The 9,540-nt window shown below is 22.4% G+C and overlaps 1 protein-coding gene and 1 long non-coding RNA gene across 2 annotated transcripts; one reads left to right on the top strand and one right to left on the bottom strand.

The window, feature by feature from the left end:
* Window positions 1-679: 679 nt before the first annotated feature.
* Window positions 680-1,791, bottom strand: LOC126904735 (uncharacterized). The gene is made up of 3 exons (XR_007703816.1): window positions 1,655-1,791; window positions 941-1,107; window positions 680-877 (listed from the first exon to the last, which is right to left on the bottom strand). It is a non-coding gene; the product is annotated as an uncharacterized LOC126904735 (long non-coding RNA).
* Window positions 1,792-2,082: 291 nt separating this feature from the next.
* LOC126904734 (probable GDP-L-fucose synthase) lies at window positions 2,083-4,858 on the top strand. The gene is made up of 6 exons (XM_050683954.1): window positions 2,083-2,396; window positions 2,458-2,572; window positions 2,754-2,882; window positions 3,565-3,778; window positions 4,116-4,244; window positions 4,329-4,858. Exons 1-6 carry the CDS (start codon window positions 2,263-2,265, stop codon window positions 4,568-4,570), a joined length of 963 nt encoding a protein of 320 aa, XP_050539911.1. The 5' UTR covers window positions 2,083-2,262; the 3' UTR covers window positions 4,571-4,858.
* Window positions 4,859-9,540: the final 4,682 nt, after the last annotated feature.

Genomic DNA, 9,540 nt, shown 5'->3' with positions numbered 1-9,540 from the left:
GTATATAAGATATATATTCTTTTGTAGCATAATATTATTATGCTAATTATAATATTAACATAATTATTTTGTAATAAAAGCAGCTCTTCCTACTTAAAAGTGTAGAAACTCTATTATTTTAAAAAGTAAGATTATGTAAAATTATTATTAATTGAGTTATTCTATGAATTTTTCTTTTTTTACTAGGGTAAAATTTATTACGAACCACTTAATTATCGATTTTAAATTGTAGTATCTCATTAATAAAGAACAGATTTATATTCATTTATAAATTTTGTTATAAAATTATTCCAAACACATCAGCAGACAATACAAATTTGTATTAATTGTCATATCGTAATTGTTATTAATTGAGGTATGTATATCTGGGTTTATAGTGTTAAGGGAATCAAGGGTAAATTCTCCTTATAACGAAAAAAGGTTTCCTAGTTAATGTATATTTCAATAAATTTTTACAAACTTGAATCCTTTAAAATTACTTAAACAAGATTTATAAATATATATAAATCAGCTCTATACTCATTAGATAACAAAGAAATTTAAATTAAAAAAATAAGTTCCCAATATTTTACTTTTTGAAGTTATTAAAAATATATTGAATTAAATTTTAAATACACATATGTTAATACTTTCATCTTGAAAATACTTGAATGACTTAACATAGTTTTTTTTTCAAAATTATTTTATTAATTACTAGTTTGATTGATTGAACTAAAATCAAAAGTCCAATAAATAACTTACACAAATAATGGCTAACAAATAATTAAAATAATTGTTGTCATAGATGATTACAAAATAAACATTAAAGTTAAATAATTACCTATTCATGACATCTTGGTCAGACACTGAATTTGAAATTTTCTGTTCAATTTGTTTGCTAATAAATAAAAATACAATTATTAAATCAACTAATATCTAAGCATAGGAAGCATAAACTTACAGCATTAATTTTCGATCTGATGTCTCATAATATATATAATTAGGAGGTTTACTAAGAGTCATGTAAAAAATTGAATAACCTGTAATTCCTAAAAGGATAAGAGCAAAAACACGTCTAGCCATGTATGATGGGGGACGCAATTTTACCATTTTAAAACAGTTTTCAACCTTAACAAAAAAAAAGTTATAATATTTGTCAAGAATTTCAAATAATTTTGTTATTAAATATTTATTACCATTATTTTAATATCTAAGTACAAATTATTAAAGAAATTATTTATTAAATTAAAAATAATATCAATAGGTGATTTGAAAAAGTTAAATTATCATTTCGAACAACTTAGTAAAGTTAATTTAGTTTGACTAATAATTTTGTTAGTTAAAAGGATTTAATAGAATAAATAATTTATAATACAACTTTTTTTAACAATTGAAGAGTCAAGTGCAATAACCAGATACCTTCATTATTTTTAAATTGTTCAAAATAAACAAAAACTATAAAATTTTAGTACTTATAGTCTAGTCTGTATATAAGACATTTTTATTTTTACAGTATTAGATTTTATAGTGAACGAAAATGCTCAAGGACAACTACAAACTGTTAAAAATTTAAACTTGCACAAAAATATGAAAAAAAGAATTTTGAAAAAACATAGTTATTATTAACCAAGGTTATTATTACACTGAACCCTTCAATTATTTAATAGACAATTACCTCACTTATATTAAAATAATTCTAGTATTCCAAACTATTTATAGTAGATTAAATAATAAGTAAAACTTAATCTTAACATTGAGATCAATCATTTTTCTTCTAACAAGAAAAGAAAATATTCTATATTTTACCAAGTATAATTTTTTTTACATTAAATAAACCATAATTTCAAAACAACATAAATTTGAAGAAAATGTTAAAACAAAGATAGCACTGTAACTTTTAAGTTTTAAGTGATATCAGATTTAAATTGTAAACATTTATTTGGATGAAATAAGTAAATATTTAGAAAACAAAATTTAAGTTAAATAATTCTCATCATGTATAGATCTTGTATCCGGTATTTTTATTTGTATCAAGTAATATCAAATTGATATAACAGATAAGATAAAACTCTCTCTCTTATCTGTCTTTATGTCTTGAGATATCAAAATAAACCCCTTTTTTTAAATTTTAGATTTGTGTAGTATTTACGTAGATTATAAAAATGATATCTATATCACAATTGAAATTGAAACATTGTGATCTTAAAAGTATATAAATTTCATTCAAAAATTTTTCATTTTTAATTCATTTTTTTTTAAAATTATTTTGCACAACATAAAGTTATGAATAAAATAATTTTAGTGACTGGGGGTTCTGGTTTAGTTGGGAGTGCCATCAAAGATGTTGTAGAACATGAAGGTAATGCATTACCTGATGAAAAATGGATATTTACAAATTCAAAAGAGGCCGATCTTAGGTTGCTTATAATCATTATCCATAATTTATAGTTATATTTTATCAATATAAATCTGTTTTAGCAATCTACAAGACACTAGAACCTTGTTTGAAAAATATAAACCAACACATGTAATTCATCTAGCTGCAATGGTTGGAGGTTTATTTCATAATATGAACAACAATTTAGACTTTTTGGTAATATATTTTTAAAATTTATTTGTTATTAAAAAAACAGTGCAATTTGTTAATCTTAGTAATTGAAAATTGTGAAAAAATGTAATGTTAACTAATTTTAAAACTTTGGTAACAACTACTAAAAAAGAACCCTATGTTCACTAATATAATTATTAATAATGTTTCTATGTATTTTTTTCAGCGTAAAAATATTCACATTAATGACAATGTACTTGAGACTAGTTATCAATTCAATGTAACTAAAGTAGTATCTTGTCTTTCTACCTGCATATTTCCTGATAAAACTTCTTACCCAATTGATGAATCTATGGTGAGTAAAATTGTTCTTGTAGGTGTTAACAAAATATCATTAATTTACCAAGGCTNATGTTAACGAAATATCATTAATTTACCAAGGCTAAAAGCCATAATATGAGTATTTCTCACTAACTCTTGGTTTTTAAGTATAATAACTCAGAATTTACTCATCCTGTTAAAACAGGATGAGTAAATTGCCATTGATAGCAATATTTATTTCAAAAATAAAATTTTGAGCAAAAAATATAAGGTTCAAAATTAGAAATTTTGTAGATTTTTTACCACTGTCCCCCGTATGAAATTCTGACTATGCCACTGTATAAAAATAATACTTTGAAGTGATTAAAATTATATAGGAAAAATTTCATTTTAGTATTCTAATTGGGAAATAAACCACTCTGATCACAATTCCACATAAATTAGTCACAGGGGGCAAAATTTCTGCTGGATTGCTCTAAAAAACATAATTTAAGTAATATAGATTTTTTTATTTCTAGACTTTTTTTTTATGAGAAGCTCAATTTTTTTGTAGTTAGGAGGACCAATACATTTTATTTGCCGTTGAGATTAGTATGCACCTAAACTATGCTATTTATAACTCTCAAATAATTACTTAATTAAATCTTAAGTTTTATTTAATATTTAATTATAAATTGATGTAATAAATTAACCAAATAAAGTATTATTATGTTTAGATTCATAATGGACCGCCTCATTCTTCTAACTTTGGTTATAGCTATGCAAAGCGTCTATTAGATATTTCTAATAGAGCCTATCATCAGAAATATGAAGTTGTTTTTACATCAGTTGTTCCATGTAATGTTTATGGACCGAATGATAATTTTGACTTACAAAATGCTCATGTTGTTCCTGCTTTAATTCATCGTTTATATCAAGCTGTAAATAATGGTAGTTAAATTATTCCTCTTAATTTGTCACTTTTGTATTTTATACTAATTTTTTAATATTAATCACTTTAAGTCACTTTTTTTTTACTTCATTACTAAAATACTTTCTTGAAAACTATAGATGTAAAAAAATATTTTTCAGCAGTATTCTATGTGTAAAAATCGAAATATTATTTAATACTTAAAAAGAAACGTATGAATATTTTTACTAAATAACTTTTTCAAATAATTAAATAAAAAATTTTTAAGATATAAGAGCAATTGCAAGCACTGAACATTAAATAACAACTATGTTTTTTTATTATTATATTTTTCAAGCAATTTATATTTATTTATAGGTGATAAAAAATTTGTAGTACTAGGTTCAGGTAAACCTTTGCGTCAATTTATTTATTCACTAGATCTTGCAAAACTATTTATTTGGGTCCTGAGAAACTATAATGATGTGGAACCATTAATATTATCAGGTGCATATTTAATTAATAAAAATTTATTTTAATCTGCTATAAATTATTTAAAATCAATAAAAAATTATATGATTTGTTTGATAGTGGATGAAAAGGATGAAATATCTATACGTCAACTAGCAGAATTAATATCTAAAAATTTCAATTTTCAAGGTACTTTAGTATATGATACCAGTGCAGCTGATGGACAAATTAAAAAAACTGCTAGTAATAAAAAACTTAGACAACTTTTACCAGATTTTGAATTTACTAATATGGAATCAGCAATAGCTCATACAGTTAAATGGTTTCAAAATAACCATAAACATGCAAGGCTTGTCAATTAATGAATGTTTCTTATAAATTATATGAATTAAATTTTTAATTATTAAAAAAAAAATGTATATGAAAATTCTATGCCATAAAAGTATTTTTTAACTACCATTTTTTATATTATAAAAGAAACTTAGTTGCAATTACCTGTAATATTTAAAATTGATTGTTTGATAAGAGCATTAAATTATATTTATAATGGATTAGTGCACTAATATGTTAATAAATATATCGTTACTCAAACCATATAAAATATTAAAAGAAATAATCTAATTTCCTTCTACCTAGAATATACTTTCGTATAGATATGAATAGTTTTTTATAGTAAAAATTTTAATTGTATTCACTTTTTAACATTAATATTAGTTATGTAAAATATGACTCACATTTTATTAAAAATTAAAAAAACAATTGTATTGAAAATTACAGTAGGTTTTTTTTTAACTCAAACAAAAAAATTAATTGTTGTAAAATATTAGTAGTTAATACAAAAACTGATTATTTTTATTTGTATATTTTCATTGTTATTATTGTTTTAAGTTATAATTCAATAGTTTTTATTAGTACACATGTCCAGTTGCATAAAATGTTTAAAAAAAATTTGATTGTAATAAATTGCTATTAAATTTAGATAAAATATAATATTTAATTTTAAATTTTATGGCTTATATCACTACCATAACTACAACAACTCAAGATAGATGACATCTTCATAAATTAATTATTTAAACCCTTGGTTATAAATAAAATATTCTGGATAATAAATTTAATTAATTCAAATATAAAATCTGATTTCTTGATTAAACTCAAACCTCAGTACACCAATATTCATTAAGTAAAAACCTCTATTTATGGCGTTAATTTAAAACAATATTGTATTTAATCTAATACTCAATTTTGATTCATTAAATGGACTAGCACCACAATTAATTATATTTCATTAATTGTACTTGAGCATAACCTAACAAATTATTATGAAAAATATAACAAACATCACCACAGTATAATTAATTATTCAACTATAATGATTTTTCACATTACAACTACCAATACAATCAATACTAACAATAACAATAGCTTTGCATAATTTAAATAAAAAGTTATATCATTTGTATCCAGTAATGGTTATTATATATATTAGGGGTGCTTAAATTATTAATGATCTCATATATCTCTCTAGCATAAATTTACTAGGCAACAATTCAAATCACTTTAAAGTAATTTATATTTTTGATGAAAAACAAAGTGCTCACATAGAAATGTTATTTTCTGAATAGCTAAATTTATTTTAAAAAAATTATTAAGAGTTTATTTAAATTTTAATTATTTAGGGCAAATCATTAAGTATTTGCCCTAAATTTCAAATTAGGAGTAGATTATACATAAATAATAGTACCTCTATTTTTAAATTAAATAATATCTTTACAAGTATTTCCAAAATTGAGTTTTTTCTTTTGCTGACAAGATCAATATTATGTTTTTAATTTAAAAAAAATAGTCATTTTAAGGATAATATTTTGTTAATTAAAAAAAGTAAATTCAAACCCATAGCTTAATACTATTATATGGACAAGAAACTAAAACAAGTAAATTAATAAGTTTTAAAACCTTCTCATCATAAGATGAAAATAACATACACTTAAGAATAATTTGTTTAATTTTGACTTCATATAACAAAGATTATTTAAAATAATAACCTATATTAGATTAAGAATAAACGATATTAATTTAAAGAAAAAATTATTTTATCCTTAAAATATATAAAAATATATACGTACAAAAAGCAATATATCTAGGAGATCCCATTAGTCCTCGTCAAAATTGTTTAAAAGTAAATATTTATCTAAAATGAAACAAAAATAAAATAAATTTGTCATTTGGAATAACTATTTTACTACCTGATCATTTTTTAATTATTATTGTGTCAAATTCAAAAAATCTAAAAAAAAAGTAAGCCCTTCTTTAAAACAAAAATATTTAATTGGATATGCCACTATTAAGGATTAAAAAAACATATGTAATATGGTTATTAAAAAAATCCAGCACAGGGGGGTCGCGGCACAGTGGTGACGTAGCATAGTTGGATCAAGTATAATGATATCTGACAGTGATTAAAATCACTATCAAAAANCAATAAATTCATCCTAGAGCTATTAATACATATTATTCTAATGAACATGAAATTTCAGAATATAAAAAGGTAGCATTTTTGTAACCTAATTAAAAAATACATATAGAGTGTTCAGTAAGTAAGAAAATGGGTTTCTATTTTTCTTATTGTTTGTAACAACTAACTTGTTTCCTTACTTACTAAACACCTGTATATGTATTTTTTGTTTGTAAAGATGTTCATATATGTATACATATATTCAAACCAATTATTCAAATTTAATTCGGAATAATTAACTTTTTATTAAGTACTTTTTAAGTACTAATGTCACTTTTTAAAAAATTAAACATTTGTTAAAATTTATGATGTTGTTCATGACTTACAATTTTTTATTTTTTTTTTTTNTTCGGAATAATTAACTTTTTATTAAGTACTTTTTAAGTACTAATGTCACTTTTAAAAAAATTAAACGTTTGTTAAAATTTATAATGTTGTTCATGACTTACAATTTTTTATTTTTATTTTTTATTATATGCAGTTGTTTTTTATTTTTTTACTACTCACGTTAAATAGATAGCAAGTAAAATAGTAATTTAAAAATGACCTTCATTTTTTGTTCATATTTTATACTCTAAGTATGCGTTGCAGACTTAATTGGTGTATCAAATTATTATTCTTCCTCAGTGATTTCTAGATTTTATTTTAACATGGTACCCCAAAATTTTTCCCCATCTACATAGGAAATATATACTTAAATAATGCATCATTAAAAAAAAAAACACAAGTTAATTTTAATAAATAATTGACAGAGCGAAAAAATACATTATTTTTATAAGAATTATAGAAGTATAGAATTAAAATTAGACATAATGTTTCTAATCTTTGTAGTGTTTGACAAACTAAAATAAACTAAATATGAAATAAAAAAAATTTGAATAATTTCATTAAAATCATTAGATAACTTATTTAAAAATATAAATTTCACAAAAATAATACTTAGCTAAAAATATTATTAATATTAATGATAATTATTATTATAACGCATATGTATTATAACGTCAAAAATGAAATTCTTTACTAACAAAAGTTCATAATTTAAAAAATTCTAGATGAACATTTATCACGGCTAAATTTTATTTATTACAATAATATCAAATAAAATTAAACATTACAGTCTTCTATATCAATGACAATTTATAAAGGAAATATCTTCAGACCTTGAATAACTTTCATATGTAGACGTGACAACTTTTATTAGTAATTTCTTATTGAACATAAACTTGGGTATAAACAGACTCCACGTATGAACATGCGATGTTATAAAACAACACAATTTCTATCTGCATAAGATACTACAGTATTTTGCAAAATTAGCCATTTGTACGACAAATTGTTCATCACATTTACATTATTAATGATTATACTGTTAATTTTTTAATTAGACAAAAATTTCTAACCTGATAAAGCTCTATAACATTTCATCTATTTCATTCTTAGAAGAATTATATTTGTTCAATTAGTATAAGTAAATAAAGAGTCTAAATAAATGATGCGATGATCGAAAATGTTTCATAAAAAAAATCATCAGAAATACCATTTAATATAAAATTAGAATTAATGTTCTTTAGCCATCCTCTCTTCGAAAAAAGTTTTTAAATACATACTTATCTTATTTAAAAGATAACCATTTTAATTATTAAAAATTATCAACTATGACATTATTTATTTTTCAATAATTTTAAACTTTATACGCTTGTTTGCAAGGAAATAAGTAAGCATCTAGACTTATCCAATTTAGAGTACTATAAAAAAAGATATAACTTTTTATTTTAAATTTATTATTTTAATTGTGATACTTGTTAGTTAATCTGTTAGTGATATTTGAAAATTAACAATCAAGTGAAATAGACAAGTAAGATAAAGTTCAATAGGCGCAAATAACACAAATGATTGAGGAAACTAGTTAAATTTCTTCTCCGCTCAAAAATATTTCTATATAAATTAACATGTAAGAGTTTTTTAAATAGATTTTTTTTTTTTAAGAAGGGGAAGTGACAGAATTAGGAGAAGCGATCTAGACTATCTAGACTTCTCAGATTATAGCATTACATGTATTATAACTATAAATTAAATTTTATAAACGCATTTATTATATGACTGTTTATGTAAATAATTTTTATTTCATTTTTTTTTTANTATATGACTGTTTATGTAAATAATTTTTATTTCATTTTTTTTTTAATTTAAAGTTATTCCTTTTCTTGTATTACAAAAAGACGGTTGGGTTTGAAAAAACATTTTTTACTAATCGGATCTCTCTCTCTCTCTCTCTCATTTACACACAGTGGTACATGAAGTAAAATGACAGATTGTATCAATATTTTCCTGACTGTTTAATCTTTACACCTAAACAGATTTTTCAATGATTTCTTGAATAACAAACAGACATGTTCACTGCATAATATATTCAACATATTAATAAAATCTATTTAACATACAAACTGTATGCAGTCACAAGTTAGGTAATGCATATTGTTTTAGTAGCACATTATAATGCATAGTTGCAACCACCGACTAGCAACCATCACTCTTAAGATGAACTCTACAATGAGTCCGAAACGTCAGAACTCAACTGCATACATGGATATATCCTCAAGCACTTCAAGCAACTTTATTATTACTATTTCAAAAAACTTAACTCATCGATCAATAAGATTATTTCGTTTAGTGTATTGAACTTAAAATATTTTTACTTGCTAATTGTAAATTAGTATTTACCAAATGAATTTGTTCTCTAGTAGCCCCTTGACGTACAAACACAAAGTTGTATAGGAAATTGACAACGAAAATAATAAAAGTCTAATTAAGTGTTGT

Source organism: Daktulosphaira vitifoliae, unplaced genomic scaffold (assembly GCF_025091365.1).
Source record: "Daktulosphaira vitifoliae isolate Bord-2020 unplaced genomic scaffold, ASM2509136v1 Scaffold_4, whole genome shotgun sequence".
Classification (NCBI taxonomy): Eukaryota; Metazoa; Arthropoda; class Insecta; order Hemiptera; family Phylloxeridae; genus Daktulosphaira; species Daktulosphaira vitifoliae.
Note: the sequence above shows the minus strand (reverse complement) of the source record. Positions and strands in the feature narration are given on the sequence as shown.

Coding starts and splice junctions, on each gene's coding strand:
- LOC126904734 (XM_050683954.1), top strand. CDS start 2,263: ATGAATAAAATAATTTTAGTGACTGGGGGTTCTGGTTTAGTTGGGAGT. Junction 2,397..2,457: donor TCAAAAGAGGCCGATCTTAG/GTTGCTTATAAT, acceptor AATCTGTTTTAG/CAATCTACAAGACACTAGAA. Junction 4,245..4,328: donor GGAACCATTAATATTATCAG/GTGCATATTTAA, acceptor TTTGTTTGATAG/TGGATGAAAAGGATGAAATA.